This window comes from Mus musculus, chromosome 14, assembly GCF_000001635.26.
Source record: "Mus musculus strain C57BL/6J chromosome 14, GRCm38.p6 C57BL/6J".
NCBI lineage: Eukaryota > Metazoa > Chordata > Mammalia > Rodentia > Muridae > Mus > Mus musculus.
Window position 1 is genome coordinate 123,452,948 of NC_000080.6, and position 17,562 is coordinate 123,470,509.

Below are 17,562 nucleotides of genomic sequence, written 5' to 3' on the forward strand. Positions count from 1 at the left end.
CTATATCTTGGGTATTCTAAGTTTCTGGGCTAATATTCACTTAACAGTGAGTACATATCATGTGAGTTCCTTTGTGATTGGGTTACCTCACTCAGGATGATGCCCTCCAGGTCCATCCATTTGCCTAGGAATTTCATAAATTCATTCTTTTAATAGCTGAGTAGTACTCCATTGTGTAAATATATCACATTTTTTGTATCCATTCCTCTGTAGAGGGGCATCTGGGTACTTTTCAACTTCTGGCTATTATAAATAAGGCTGCTATGAACATAGTGGAGCATGTGTCCTTCTTACTGGTTGGAATATTTTCAGGAGAGGTATTGCTGGATCCTCCAGTAGTACTATGTCCAATTTTCTGAAGAACTGCCAGACTGATTTCCAGAGTGGTTGTACAAGGTTGCAATCCCATCAACAATGGAGGAGTGTTCCTTTTTCTCCACATTCTCGCCAGCATCTGCTGTCACCTGAATTTTTGATCTTAGCCATTCTGACTGGTGTGAGGTGGAATCTCAGGGTTGTTTTGATTTGCATTTTCCTGATGATTAAGGATGCTGAACATTTTTTTTTCAGGTGCTTCTCTGCCATTCGGTATTCCTCAGGTGAGAATTCTTTGTTTAGCTTTGAGCCCCAATTTTTAATGGGGTTATTTGATTTTCTGGATTCCACCTTCTTAAGTTCTCTCTATATATTGGATATTAGTCCCCCATCTGATTTAGGATAGAAAAAGATCCTTTTCCAATTTGTTGGTGGTCTTTTTGTCTTATTGACGGTGTCTTTTGCCTAACAGGAGCTTTGCAGTTTCATGAGGTCCCATTTGTTTATTCTCAATCTTACAGCACAAGCCATTGCTGTTCTATTCAGGAATTTTTCCCCTGTACCCATATCTTCCAGGGTTTTCTCTACTTTCTCCTCTATAAGTTTCAGTGTTTCTGGTTTTATATGGAGTTCCTTAATCTACTTAGATTTGACCTTAGTACAAGGAGATAGGAATGGATCAATTAGAATTCTTCTACATGATAACTGCCAGTTGTGCCAGCACCATTTGTTGAAAATGCTGTCTTTTTTTCCACTGGATGGTTTTAGCTCCCTTGTCAAAGATCAAGTGACCATAGGTATGTGGGTTCATTTCTGGGTCTTTAATTCTATTCCATTGGTCTACTTGTCTGTCGCTATACCAGTACCATGCAGTTTTTAATCACAATTGCTCTGTAGTACAGATTTAGGAAACACATGGTGATTCCACCAGAGGTTCTTTTATCCTTGAGAAGAGTTTTTGCTATCCTAGGTTTTTTGTTACTCCAGATGAATTTTCATATTGCCCTTTCTAATTCGTTGAAGAATTGAGTTGGAATTTTGATGGGGATTGCATTGAATCTGTAGATTGCTTTTGGCAAGACAGCCATTTTTACTATATTGATCCTGCCCATCAGTGAGCATGGGAGATCTTTCCATCTTCTGAGATCTTTAATTTCTTTCTTCAGAGACTTGAAGTTCTTATCATACAGATCTTTCACTTCCTTAGTTAGAGTCACGCCAAGGTATTTTATATTATTTGTGACTATTGAGAAGGGTGTTGTTTCCCTAATTTCGCTCTCAGCCTGTTTATCCTTTGTGTAGAGAAAGGCTATTTACTTGTTTGAGTTTATTTTATATCCAGCTACTTCACCGAAGTTGTTTATCAGGTTTAGGAGTTCTCTGGTGGAATTTTTAGGGTCACTTATATATACTATCATCTGCAAAGAGTGATATTTTGACTTCTTCCTTTCCAATTTGTATCCACTTGATCTCCTTTTGTTGTCAAACTGCTCTGGCTAGGACTTCAAGTACTATGTGGAAGAGGTAGGGAGAAAGTGGGCAGCTTTGTCTAGTCCCTGATTTTAGTGGGATGGCTTCCAGCTTCTCACCATTTACTTTGATGTTGACTACTGGTTTGCTGTAGATTGCTTTTATCATGTTTAGATATTATGAACCTTGAATTCCTGATCATTCCAAGACTTTTATCATGAGTGCATATTGGATTTTGTCAAATGCTTTCTCCGCATCTAACGATATGATCATGTGGTTTTTGTCTTTGAATTTGTTTATATAATGGATTACGTTGATGGATTTCCATATATTAAACCATCCCTGCATCCCTGGAATGAAACCTACTTGGTCAGGATGGATGATTGTTTTGATGTGTTCTTGGATTCGGTTAGTGAGAATTTAATTGAGTATTTTTGCATCAATATTCATAAGGAAAATTGGTCTGAAGTTCTCTATCTTTGTAGGGTCTTTCTGTGGTTTAGGTATCAGAGTAATTGTGGCTTCATAGAATGAATTGGGTAGAGTACCTTCTGCTTCTATTTTGTGGAATAGTTTGTGAAGAACTGGAATTAGATCTTCTTTGAAGGTCTGATAGAACTCTGCACTAAACCCCTTTGGTCCGGCCTGGGCTTTTTTTTTTTTTTTCGTTGGGAGACTGTTAATGACTGCTTCTATTTTTTTAGGGGATATAGGACTGTTTAGATCATTAACCTGATACTGTTTTAACTTTGTTACTGGTATCTGTCTAGAAATTTGTCCATTTCATCCAGGTTTTCAAGTTTTGTTGAGTATAGCCTTTTGTAGAAGGCTCTGATGTTGTTTTGGATTTCTTCAGGATCTGTTGTTATGTCTCCCTTTTCATTTCTGATTTTGTTAATTAGGATGCTGTCCCTGTGCCCTCTAGTGAGTCTGGCTAAGGGTTTATCTATCTTGTTGATTTTCTCAAAGAACTAGCTTCTCATTTGGTTGATTCTTTGAATAGTTCTTCTTGTTTCCACTTGATTGATTTTGCCCCTGAGTTTGATTATTTCCTGCCTTCTACTCCTCTTGGGTGAACTTGCTTCCCTTTGTTCTAGAGCTTTTAGGTGTGTTGTCAAGCTGCTAGTATGTGCTCTCTCCAGTTTCTTTTTGGAGGCAATCAGAGCTATGAGTTTCCCTCTTAGAAATGCTTTCATAATGTGTCTCATAAGTTTGGGTATATTGTGGCTTCATTTTCATTAAACTCTAAAAAGTCTTTAATTTCTTTCTTTATTCCTTCCTTGACCAAGGTATCATTGAGAAGAGTGTTGTTCAGTTTCCACATGAATGTTGCCTTTCTATTATTTATGTTGTTATTGAAGATCAGCCTTAGTCCATGGTGATATGATAGGATGCATGGGACAATTTCAGTATTTTTGTATCTGTTGATGTCAGTTTTTTGACCAATTATATGGTCAGCTTAGGAGAAGGTGCCATGAGGTGCTGAGAAGAAGATATATCCTTTTGTTTTAGAATAAAATGTTCTGTAGATATCTGTTAAATCCATTTGGCTCATAACTTCGGTTAGTTTCACTGTGTCTCTGTTTTGTTTCTCTTTCCAGAATCTGTCCATTGATGAAAGTGGGTTATTGAACTCTCCCACTATTATTCTGTGAGGTGCAATATGTGCTTTAAGCTTTAGTAAAGTTTCATTAATGAATGTGGCTGCCCTTGTATTTGGAGCATAGATATTTAGAATTGAGAGTTCCTCTCAGAAGATTTTACCTTTCATGAGTATGAAGTGCCCCTCCGTGTCTTTTTTGATCACTTTGAGTTGGAAGTCAATTTTATTCGGTATTAGAATGGCTACTCCAGCTTTTTTCTTCAGACCATTTGCTTGGAAACTTGTTTTCCAGCATTTTACTCTGAGGTAGTGTCTTTTTCCCTGAGATGGGTTTCCTGTAAGCAGCAAAATGTTGGGTCTTGTTTGTGTAGCCAGTTTGTTAGTCTATGTCTTTTTATTGGGGAATTGAGTCCATTGTTATTAAGAGATATTAAAGAAAAGTAATTGTTGCTTCCTATTATTTTTGTTGTTAGAGCTGGCATTCTGTTCTTGTGGCTGTCTTCTATTAAGTTTGTTGAAGGATTACTTTCTTGCTTTTTCTAGGGCGTGGTTTCTGTCCATGTATTTTTTTTTCTATTATTATCGTTTGAATGGCTGGATTCATGGAAAGATAATGTGTGAATTTGGTTTTGTCATGGAATACTTTGGTTTATCCATCTATGGTAATTGAAAGTTTGGCTGGGTATAGTAGCCTGAGCTGGCATTTGTGTTCTCTTAGTGTCTGTATAAAATCTGTCCAGGATCTTCTGGTTTTCATAGTCTCTGGTGAAAAGTCTGGTGTAATTATGATAGGCCTGCCTTTATATGTTACTTGACCTTTATCCCTTCCTGCTTTTAATATTCTATCTTTATTTAGTGCATTTGTTGTTCTGATTATTATGTGTTGTGAGGAAATTCTTTTCTGGTCCAGTCTATTTGGAGTTCTGTAGGCTTCTTATATGTTCATGGGCATCTCTTTCTTTAGGTTTGGGAAGTTTTCTTCTATAATTTTGTTGAAGATATTTGCTGGCCCTTTAAGTTGAAAATCTTCATTCTCATTTATTCCTATTATCCATAGGTTTGGTCTTCTCATTGTGTCCTGGATTTCTTAGATGTTTTGAGTTAGGATCTTTTTGCATTTTGCATTTTCTTTGATTTTTGTGTTGATGTTCTTGTGGAATCTTTTGCACCTGAGATTCTCTCTTCCATCTCTTGTATTCTGTTGCTGATGCTCGCATCTATGGTTCCAGATTTCTTTCCTAGGGTTTCTATCTCCAGCGTTGCCTCACTTTGTGTTTTCTTTATTGTGTCTACTTCCCTTTTTAGGTCTAGTATGGTTTTGTTCATTTCCATCACCTGTTTGGATGTGTTTTCCTGTTTTTCTTTAAGGACTTCTACCTGTTTGGTCGTGTTTTCCTGTTTTTCTTTAAGGACTTGTAACTTTTTAGCAGTGTTCTCCTGTATTTCTTTAAGTGAGTTATTAAAGTCCTTCTTGATGTCCTCTACCATCATCATGAGATATGCTTTAAAATGCGGGTCTAGATTTTCCCATGTGTTGGGGTACTCAGGACTGGCTGAGGTGGCAGTGCTGGGTTCTGATGATGGTGAGTGGTCTTGGTTTCTGTTAGTAAGATTCTTACATTTGCCTTTCACCATCTGGTAATCTCTGGAGTTAGTTGTTATAGTTGTCTTTGGTTAGACCTTGTTCCTCTAGTGATTCTGTTAGCCTCTATCAGCAGACCTGGGAGACTAGATCTCTTCTTAGTTTCAATGGTTAGAGCACTCTCTGCAGGCAAGCTTTCCTCTTGCAGGGAAGATGGACAGATTTCTGGAGTTCGGACCTGCCTCCTGGCAGAAAATGAAGGCTTGAAATTGGGCTTGTTCCAGAATCTGTGCAAACTAGTCTCGGCAGGATCTGGGAACCAAGATGGCTCCCCCAGATGCTGTGGCAAAGCCCTCTTGGGCTGGGCGCACACCTTTCCTCTGGCAGGGAAGGTGCCTGGATGTCTGGATCCCGAAATGAGGTCTGCCTCAGAAGCTCTGTGGCTTCCACCTGTCCCAGAAACTGTTAGCTTCTGTAGTCCACACTCTCACATGTGTAGACTAGTTTTGGTGGAATCCCAGAGCCAAGATGGCTCCCCCAGATGCTGTGGCAAAGCTCTCGTGGGCACGGTGGACACCTCTCCTCTGGCAGGGAAGGTGCCCGGATGTCTCAGATGTGGTTCTTCTTAGTATACATATTTTAAATCCCATCCTCCTATAGATATCTCAGACTTACATCTTCTCGCCACTGAGATGGTGGTTAGGTTTTATCAACTTGACACAAATGTGGGCATATCTGGGAATTGGTAATCATAATTGAAAAAAAAGTCTTCGTAAAATTGCTTGTAGTCTCTAGGGAATATTTTTAAATAATAATTAATGTGAGAGAGCTAAGCTCAAATACAGAAAATGCCATTCTTGGGTGCTATAAGAAAACACACTGAGCCAGTCATGGGGAAAAATCAGTATAAAGCATTCCTCCATGACTTTTGTATGACTTTTGTTGCAGCTTCTGCCTTGGCTTCCCTCAACAAACTGAATTAGAATATTTCTTATTTTCTTCCCAAGTTGCTTTTGGTCATGGTTTAACATGGCAGTAGAAACCCCGATGAACACAGTTATTCATTATTCTTTCTCTTTCCTCTGAAAACTTGCTAACCTTATACCTTTTGATGTTCTCTCCCTGCAACCATATGCTGCATCTGGCTATATCCTAACTCCCCAGGGCTCACCTCTCCCAATAAGCCTTTCTGGACTTCTCCTTTCTGGTCCTGGGTCTTCCTCTGGGCTTCTAGAGTGCCTTCTGCCTGCATATATGTGTGTTTATTTGCTTGCCCCTCCCCTTAACTGAGAGGTTTTAAGGACCTAAAATTTAGTTCTGAGTATATACACAACATGATTCATTATAGGTATTCAGTAAATGGATGTATGAGAAGTTTTCATCATAAGAGAAAAAAATTCCAACACTAATAGCTAAGTCGCAAACTTAGATCCAAAATTATTTTAAAACAATCACATTAATACCTTCATTAAAAGTAAACTACTTTTAGTGTTCACTATGTTTGTTTGTTTGTTTGTTTTGAGACAGGGTTTCTCTGTGTAGCCCTGGCTGTCCTAGAACTCACTTTGTAGACCATGCTGGCCTTGAATTCAGAAATCCACCTGCCTCTGTTCACTACTTTCAAATCTTAAAAGAACATATTTTTATCCTGTTTTACTCCATGATTACTTTTACCACAAACATGGGTCTTATTATTTCAAGCTGTAGTAGGAACACATACTGAATCTGTGTCAATTACAGCCCTGTTATGTTTCTCAGTCTACATGGATCCTTGTAGTCAGAGACTGAATCCTGCTTAAGGAACCATTTGTTGCCATTATTTTCTTTATCCCTTGTGAATTTTAACAAGAATGCAGAAATCTGATAATCTCCTACTCAAATTTGTGGTCTATGAATAATATTATATAAACAACCCAAAGTTTGCTTTTAGGTTAGACACAACATAAAAGGATGGATATAAAATAAGCCTAAAATATAGTACATGTCACAAAAATGGATATTCAGGTTAAATACCTGCTACATTGCAATTCATAGGCAAAAAGGACCATTGCTCACATTTTCTTTTACTTATGTTTTGTGGCATCCAAAAATATTGTTTCGAGAATTTTACAATCCATGTGTACACCAATGGTGCTGAAAATGTATTCAAGTACCTGTACCCTGTAGAAGAGGCTGTTCAAAATACTAAAATTTAATGATCAAGTTATCAAAGACATGCTAATGCTTTTGAACCATGACTAAAATGGAATTCATTTTATGTTAATCACCACTGCTAAAATAAAAGAAATAGATTAAGTGGGCTATATATAAAGTTCTTACCCTTGGAAAAGTGGTGAATCTGTCCAGTTCTTCGACAAAACAGAACATCTGCAAACTGATGGCTGACATAACTATCAGGAGGCTGGCAGTGAACACCACCAAGCTTCCAAGTTTTTTCCCAGGACCAAATATCTTGTACACAAAGTCTTCCAATGCTGGGGAAATCTTAATAAGCCGGACTACCCGCAGAACCTAGTCATGGAGAAAAAGACATAGATGCTAGAAACAGAATTTACAAAATTCTACTACTAAAGTATTATTTTCATGTTACCATGTAAAACAGTTACACTTTTCCATTTCATCTAGAGACTAAAAATAGCAACACAGTAACTAAGACAATCCACCACGTGGCCTACTATCTAGTGAGAAAACAAGAATTCTCAAATCAATGAATGAGGACAAATATTGGCAACTGTTTCAACATACAATATGATAATTCAAAATAGTACTAACTAGTACATACTGCTGAAATGAAACATTTTCTCAATGCTTAACACCTAAGAAAATATTTAATTCTACATTAGGTCTGCTTAATGTCTCTTGAAATAAGTCTTCTTAGGTAATCCACACTAATAAATGGGGAAGATCAGACTTCTATTAAGGCCTGGTGCAGATTCATATTCCAACATCTATTATGTCCTTCTTCTTTTAAATAATAGATCTTCCTGGGTTTTTTGGCCAAATGACTCCCCAGGGCAACAGGCTCTATGTTTTAGCCTTTTCACCTGCTTGTGCCCAATGGACTAGGTTCAGGCTTCCCAAATGTGAAAACAAGAGAATGTGCAACTATAGGCATAGTAATTCAAGCTTGCCCTAGATATATTTATTTTCCATTTCTCTGGCCTAAAAATGGAAACAGATGGGATGGTACCTATGAACCCAAACTGAAAACCTTGTAAAGACTATAGATAGTCATATCCACCCTAACTGTCTGGGTTCTATGAATATCTCATGAAACAGAGCACCTACTTTTTCTGAGTATTAACCAACTCCAGGAGAGAAACAAGCACAGTCTTAGATAACCCTTGGGTTTTAGAGCTTTTCTGTACTGCTGAACTTGTCATCTTTACTCTATAGATGCTATACATTATAATATATATTTATTTGGAAGTATTTACAAAACCCAACCCAAAGAAAATAATTAATAAATTTGTTTTTAAATTTAAAATGATAATTATGTGCCAAACATGGAAATATTATTTTATAGTACTTTATTTTATTACAAATGAGCATACATTGATAAATCACATGCACCTTTTAAGGTAATAATATAATATGATTAAGAGGTATAAATTGAGGGTTTGAAATGAGACTCCATAGTTAAGAGTACTGGCTGTCCTTGTAAAGAAGAAATTTTAGTTCCCAGCAACCCACATCAGGTGGCTCACAGACACCTGTAACTCTTGGTCTTGAGCATCTGACACACACTCTTCTGGCCTCCATAGGCATCTGTCATTCATGTACCACACATACATACACACGGGCAAAAGACTCATACCCATTAAACAACAAAAAACACCCCCTTTTAAAAAATATAAATTGGCATGTGATAAAAAGCTGAAATGAGCATCATAGAAGTATGCTGTTTTTCATCAGGTATAAGGTGTCATCATTTTTCAGGAACCTCTAATAAATAAATAAAAATGTTGCAAACTAATATATGACAAGCCATCAATCACAAGAGGCAGTCCAAATTTAGAAATACTAAATTAATAAGCTGTGTTAGTGGCTTAAATGAAACAGCATGCACAAGCATCCATAGGAGACAAGGTAAACTGGAAAAGATGGATATCTTATTTGCAATATAGTAAAGAAAAGGAATACACTTTAAACATGAGATTTTAATGTTTCACAGATATAAAATAGCTCTTAGCTTTTGCCTTTCCAGTCTCTATCTTATCCTTACTCTTGACTTCCCTTTCTGAAATCATTTCTGCTGTATGCTTTGACCGTGAGGCATAAGCAGAGTCACCCAAGGTCTATGACTCAGGCTGGCTAGGATCCAGTATCCAGAGTTATCCTCAGGAGATTTGCTAGATAACTCAATTAGAGTTTTGGTTGCTGTTCCTTGTTTATCTCTAACAGGCATCACTACAAGAACCATTTAAGGCCCAGACTTCTGGGAAGCTATCTTTGTCAACCACATGGAACAAGCCTGCTTAAGAAAGAAATGAACATAAAAGTAAATAGGTGGACCCCACAACCTTTAATCTCTGAATTTTGCATTTTTATAAAGTCTACCTCTCTAGACTTGATTCAACAGGAAATAATGATGAACCTTATTGCTCTTATGCCAGAACAGATGCACAGCTTGCAGTATGTCAAGTAAATTAATGGCATGTATGACTGAATAAGTCATGAAGATGCACCCTTAAAATATTAATGCGACACTTGATAAAACTGGTGTGAGAAATGAAGCTGTCTGAATCAATATTACACCTCATGGTCTAGCTGCCAGCTTTTCATCCTGTAATTCCTGATACATTTCCACCCTGCCTTTGAATTTGTGAACATCCTCCCACTTCTAGAATGCTGGGATCATGTGCCTGGCTTATACTTGTCTTAACTTGATCAATAGGTTTGCAATCAAGACCTTCATTGTTTTAACTATCAGGCATAGTATCTATAATTATTTCTCACAATGTAGGCACAAAATGTTCAAGCAGATGTTCAAATCCAGACACTGCTGTCCAAGAACAACTGTGACAGGCATATATAGTATACTAGTCAATGTTCTCTTATTATGACAAGAAATGTCCTTGAACAAAAAATTAAATAGATTTATTACAACTCACAGTTTGTGAGGATTTACTCCATTGTGGTGTTAATCCTTAACAGTCTCTACACTATGTGATGTTACCACCTATAGGGCTGAGCCTTTTTAGCTAGTCTAAAAAAGAATTGGTACTATTAGCCCAGAAACTCAGACATATCCAGAGATGTGTCTTAAAAATAACTTAGTTGGATCTTAATCTAATAATACTGACAATCAAGATCAACTATTACATTTGATATGCATGCTTATTTACAGATATTTTAAAACATGTTGAAAATTTTTGTACAAACTACTTCAGTAATGGTTTCTAAAGATCATGATAGGATATAAGTGATGAGGTGTTTAAGACCAAAGATGTTACAAGGACAAGCCAGAGCCATCAAAGCACCTCACAATTTTAACAGGTTCTGGTTCATTAAAGCTAAGTTACACTCTGGGTTTGTTTTTAATTTCTGTGGACAATGTTTTCATGTCCTTTTATGCAATTGTATGTCATTATAAGTTGGATTATGAAAGCTAGAGTTATCACTATTTTAAATATGATGAATGTTATTACCAAGAAGTAAAATCATAAGGTTGACATGTCTCTAAGGCAAAGGTTCTCATCCTGTGGGTCGCGACCCCTTTGGCAACCCTTTATCTCCAAAAATATTTACATTATAATTCATAACAGTAGCAAAACTACAGGTATAAAATAGCAACAAAAATAATTTTATGGCTGGGGGGGTCACCACAACATGAGGAATTGCATTATAGTTTGCATCATTAGGAAGGTTGAAAACCATACCTCTAAGGAATTAAAATCCTATTTCTCTAAGTTAATATTTAAAATTCTGCTTTCATTTTATTCCTCAACTATTTAGAAATATCTTCTTGTAGGACATCAATGTATGTTGTGATATTTCCACTATAAATTATACAAATGCGAGTCAGAAATTTAAATGCATATGAAATGGTTTTGATTAGACTACTAAATGTGAGTATTTTAATAATCATTTTATCATGAATTTAACAGTACAATGAGCATATTCTAGAACCAAATGATTGCAAAAATGTAGCTAATAATTAACATTTATTTAGTAATTATAAGGCATTGCTATCTAAAATATCACATTTGAAAAAGATATACAATTGTTATAAAAGAATAATTACAGCTACAATTATTTAGCTGTCACAAAACAAAGAAATAAACATTTGCAAGTAATAATGCAAGATGAGTTTATATCTGTGAAGATAAATTTTACCACCCTTAAAGTATCCATTGTAAACTACTGTTTAGTAAGAAAGTTTAGAAGAATGATACACACTTGAAACAAACTCATATGTCCTTCCCTTTAAGTTTGTGCCAAAATCTTATTACGTTTAGAACTTAATATCTCAAAATAGATGCATGTTATATCTATTTATATAAGTATGAATATCTATAAACTGTTAATTGGGAGAAGTTTTGTTAAAGATTTGAATATATTACTCTCATTTTTCAGCAATTTATAAACAATGGCTACAATTTGTTACTGCAATGTTTCTGGTAATTACATTGAATCTCCCTCAGAGCCATATTACCAAATCTATGGATTTTTATGTGGTTGTTATAATAAGCAACTTCCCTTTTCCTGAGGAATAGGTATTAGTTGTAATTGCAGTGTGTTACCTGGAAGTATGTGAACTGAGAATGATAAAGATCTGGGTACACATGAAGCGTCGTCCCAATAACAAGCAATAGTTCAAACTTGTGGAGAGATGAGCTGATGTAGCCAGTAAACCCCAAACACCATATCTTCAGGAGTGCTTCCAGGTCGAAAAGGACTGTAAAAGCCACCTAGAGGAACAAAGCCACACTGAGACTGACATTAAAGACTGCATGCCCCCGATTTTCTCATGAATTTATCAATAGTGAGTTCCAGCCACTGAACATAAAGTAAAAGGTCACACAAAGTCAAGAATAACATTTTACATTTTAATTTACATCTATGTCTGTGTACATGAACATGTGAGTGTGGGTGTCTGCAGAGGCCAGAAGAAGGCTTAGATCTCCTGCAGCTGGATGAGATGCAGGCAGCTGTGAGCTGTGGATATGGGTGCTGGATGCCGGGGTTCTTTTTTCTTTCTTTCTTTGTTTGTTTGTTTTTGTTTGTTTCCAGGCAGGGTTTCTCTGTATGGCCCTGGCTGTCCTGGAACTCACTCTGTAGACCAGGCAGCCCTAACATTTTACAAAAGTTGTGTTTGAAACACACCAGTTAAAACACAAGAGACCAAAGCTATTTTAGAACATTAGAAATATTATTTATTTCAGCTAGCTTTTAAAGTACATAACAAGCAGGGAAATACTCTATATAAAGTAAGAAATGTATGTATATAAATTGATCTACTACTATACTATTATGACTAAACAGCTATATATTGATATTCATACATCTAAATATTAATATATACATACATGTAGGTGTATATTGTACATCTATGTATTAATATTCATCTAATTTTAAAAATCTATAATATAAATTTTAATAACTTGATATTGAAAATAAATACACAGTGCTAAATACTAAAAATTAAGATACTAAATAGTAAAAATACACAAATATAGGTATGTACAATTTGTTAGCTAGGGAATGTGTAGAAACTTCTTAGCTCACTTTTGTCAGAATAACACCATTCATTACCTGCTCTGAGGATGATGCTTCACATTTTATACAAAAAGGTTATAACTGGAATTAGAATATTAACTTCTAATTAAAGGACATGAGATTGTTAGGATTAGTCATATGTTTCTCATATTTGTATATTACTAATACACTAATATGATCAACGTAATTAGTATATTATATTAACTATTATGTTATACTATATTAACTATTTTTTGATATATTAATTAATAAATATATTTATATAATATTAGTCATTATATACTTCATACAGTAAAATAATTGGAAATTAACTCCCTTTTTTTCTAAGCCATTATTGAATATCATAAAGGGTTTTTCTTCTACTCATATCAGAAAATGTAGGGAAAAGGAATTATAGTCATAGCATTAAGGAACAGACTTCTAGAAGCAATGCAGATGGTAAGTTTAGGTATGCAGAAGGATTTAGACAATTTTTGCAGGTAATGTGTTTGTAGATTCTGGTTGCTTTCTATTTCTCATGGGCATTTCCATTGTGAACACTGAAGAAGGCAATGCATTTAACTTCTAATTACATTCTAAATACGTCTACCTAAGTGTGCCCACAGTTAAATGTGGTTCTCATTTCATCAAAGATGCTTCTTTTTTGAGCAGCGACCATTACAGAAATCTGTAACTAGTGAAAATGCAGAAAAATACTGAATGAAATTCTCAGCCCCAACTGCTACATCTACAATACAACCTCACACTGAAGCTTCAGAGAACATTGCAGAAGAGGAAAAATAAATATTGTAAGAGCCAGAGAACCAGACTGTCTACTGGGAGGTAGGGTCTACTATTTATGACAGGAACACTGTACTCATGAAGTTGCAAAAATATTGTTGCCTAAATAAGACCAGCACAATGATAATACCAGTTGACAGACCAGTATGCGTGGGGGAATCTCTCAAACCCATATATTTAATGGCTATAGGCAATTAACAGCTGAAACAAAGAGACTCAGTCTTCTGCAGCAACAAGTCCTCTGATAGGATATCCAGCATAAGCAATACTAAGTAGACTCAACATGCATGCACACACACACACACCACACAGAAGCACACACACACTACACAGAAGTACACACACACATACATACACACACACATACACACACACCACACAGAAGCATACACACACACATACATACACACACACATACACACACACCACACAGAAGCATACACACACACATACACAGACACATACACACATACACACACACCACAGAAGCACACACACACACACCACACAGAAGCACTCACACACACATACATACACACAAACACACCACACAGAAGCATACACACACACATACACACACATACACACACACCACAGAAGCACACACACAAATACACACACCACACAGAAGCACACAGACACACATACACACATACACACCTACACAGAAGTACACACACACATACATACACACACACATACACACACACCACACAGAAGCATACACACACACATACACACATACACACACACCACAGAAGCACACACACACACACCACACAGAAGCACACACACACACATACATACACACAAACACACCACACAGAAGCATACACACACACATACACACACATACACACACACCACAGAAGCACACACACAAATACACACACCACACAGAAGCACACAGACACACATACACACATACACACCTACACAGAAGTACACACACATACATACACACACATACACACACACCACACAGAAGCATACACACACACATACACACACACATACACACACACACCACAGAAGCACACACACACACACCACACAGAAGCACACACACACACATACATACATACACACACACACACCACACAGAAGCATACACACACACATACACACACATACACACACACCACAGAAGCACACACAAAAATACACACACCACACAGAAGCACACATACACACACACACACACATACACACATACACCACAGAAGCACACACACATAACAATAATAATTAACTCTGAGACAATTTTAAGAACACAAGGAAATGTGTGGAAGTTTCTTTGCTTGCTTCTGTCAGAGTTTTCTGTTACTATCCTTTGTTCTCTTCTCGCTGTATTCATACATACAGGGTGTGCACAATTGGCATTATGGGAGTAGGCCCTAAATATAGACTTGTATGCTTTAAAGTTTGAAAAGAAAAGGTCCTTTCAAAACCTTTATAATAAATCATTTGCATCCGAGCAATGTAGGGACGTTACCCTTGTCCTATCATTTTGATCTGCAACAGCACAACCATGTAATGTTTCTCATGCAGAAATGTCTGTATCGATCACTTGGAGTTAATTTCTTGTTAAAGTAATTATATTTTGCTGTTCATAACCTTGTCAATGTTCTGTGATTTTTGTTTTCTTATCAGTTTTGAGAGTTGCTTATATTGAAGTCATTAATCTTTGTCTGCTAAATGTACTGAATATATTTATTCCTTAGTCAATAATATAGTTTAGAACTTTGTATTATAGAGTTTACAATTTCATATCCATCTATCTTCAAATGTTTTAAAGGATTGCTTTTTGAACTGGTGTGGTGGTTTAATCCTGTAATCCTAGGACTGGGAAGGCAGAGGCACAAGGATCTTCAGAAGATGAAACCCTGTCTCAAAATAATAAATGGATCATTTTTGAAAGCCAGAATCTAGTCACTACTGCCAGAAAATACTGTTTTCCTCTTTATTTTAACCTCTTTCTATATTCTTTAGTAAAACTTATACATGTATTTATGTGTATATGTATATTTCCCATATGCATATAACATATATGTGTACATGTGTGTGTGAGTGTGTGTGTTTCCACATAGTTATTTCCAGAGGAGAGAAAAATTGCTGGTTTTTCTCATTGGTTTTATATGTCTACATAACTTAGATTGACTTAGATATTTTTAGTAAAGACTTCTGGGTCTCATTAGAAATGTGTATATCTGTAAATGAAATACTTTTATTTTAATTGCTTGGTAGTTTATACTAGTTCCTTGGCTGTAGAGATCTATCTGTAAGGCAGTCACTGCACAGTACAGTGGTAATAACAGGAGTCTGTTATCTATAGTGAAAATACCATCAGTATTTGTATGCAGTGGTCCAAATAAAGCTTGGTAATTGATGGATGCAGATTTCCATTTTATGCTATTCATCAAAGCAATGATCTATATCATTAAATTCTGGCTTCATGTGAAGATAAGATCATTTTTCATAACATTCAGTATACCTTTTAGAGGTCAAGGTGAAGACGGAGGAGTAGAATTCATTTGAATTTGATGGGCTTACTTTTTTGCTGCTATTGAAGTGGGGACTTCTTTGTCAAGCTGATCATGACTACTTGCAGTCAAATTAATTTGGGCCTTTTGGAAGCTGATCCACAAACCAAAGAACATCCATGGTCTGAACCAAGGTATCCCCACTCATAAGTAGCAGAGGTGTAGCTTGGTCTTCATGTGGGTACTGAACAACTGGAATGGGGGCTATCCTAATAGCTGTTGCGTGTATGTGGGGTATGCTCTACTAGCTGGGCTGCCTTGTGTGGTCTCAGTGGGAGAGGAAGCACCTAGCTTCACAGAGACTTGAAGTTCTAGGGAAAAAGGGACACCCAGAGGGCTCCCACCTGCCCAGAGGAGAAGGGGGTAGGGCATGGGGGAAGGGTTGTGGGAGGGGGTGACTGGGAATGGGGCAGTGAGCAGGATGTAAAGTGAATAAGTAAAATCTAATAAAAAATAGAATTAAAAATTAATTTGTCTATTGTGACAAGCCAACATTGTAAATTTTTGAGAAACAATGCTAACTCCTAAGAGTTAACATTTAATGGTAAAAAATATATGTAAAACAATACTAATTTACTTGTGGTTATAGGTTAGCCTCTTGCTGGGATAACTGTCAGAATTTACAGAAAAGGGTTGGGTAAAATAGTCAATTATGTTAGTGTGTGTTGTGAGGTTTGGCAGAGGATTTGAATTTAGAGGAATGTAGCAGAGTTCTTAGAAGTACCCAGGAGGTCAGCTTGAGAGCCCCCTTGTCATAAACAATTCCAAAATATTTATGTGAACTCAGCTTTCATGATAGTTGGGACACAATATAACTTTCTAGATTTTTGCTATTGGTCACATAAACTGAAGGTAGATAGGCTGTCTGTAGAGTCAAACAACCTGCCAAGACTCCCAGAAAAACTACCCAAGCAATTGTCAAATCTTGAGGGTTTTAGAAAAATCGCAATCAGCTAAGAGTTTGTGTTTATGTGGAGCAGGCATCCAGATGCCATGTTTAGCTTTCCGCCGTCCGGTATGTTGGCCCCTCAATATACTGATGAAATGATAGATGATTATCAGATGGCTCTGCTATCAAAGCTGATTGTGTTAAATCTCTTATGCAGCTCCTTTTTCTATCTCATGCCCACTGCCTTGGGAGTCTTTCCATCAAGGCCATGAGATGTGGTTTATTGTTCCTGGGACAGAACCACAAACCCACATAAATCTTTTCACTGTGTGATTTATTCAGTCTGTGGTATTGTGAACTAAAGACAGTATGTATGTAGAACTTGCCAACTTTCAGATAGAATTTTACCTTCTTAAAAACTAAGGTGAGCTTTGTAATTAACTTTCCAATAATTTTTTTGCATTTCCTGATAACACTTAAAATTATATATAGAAAATATTTCTTCTTTTAAAAGATTTTATTTATTTAGAAGTATTTAAGCATGTGGGTGTTTTGCCTACATGTATACTTTTTCAAGACATCCATGCCTTGGGTCCATGAATGCCAGAAGGGCATTGGATTTCCTAGAATTGGAATTACAGAAGGTTATGAGCCATCA

General features: G+C 36.5%; 1 protein-coding gene across 7 annotated transcripts in view; it reads right to left on the reverse strand.

Moving 5' to 3' along the window:
- Nucleotides 1–17,562, reverse strand: part of Nalcn (sodium leak channel, non-selective) — a 351,653-nt gene that overhangs the window by 177,270 nt on the left and 156,821 nt on the right. For all 7 annotated transcript variants that reach the window (XM_011245094.3, XM_030247866.1, XM_017316063.2 and 4 more), the window contains exons 12-13: nucleotides 11,717–11,884; nucleotides 7,290–7,481 (exon numbers count right to left, since the gene is read on the reverse strand). In XM_011245094.3, coding sequence (XP_011243396.1) covers nucleotides 7,290–7,481; nucleotides 11,717–11,884 — 360 coding nt within the window. The remainder of the gene's footprint in view (nucleotides 1–7,289; nucleotides 7,482–11,716; nucleotides 11,885–17,562) is intronic.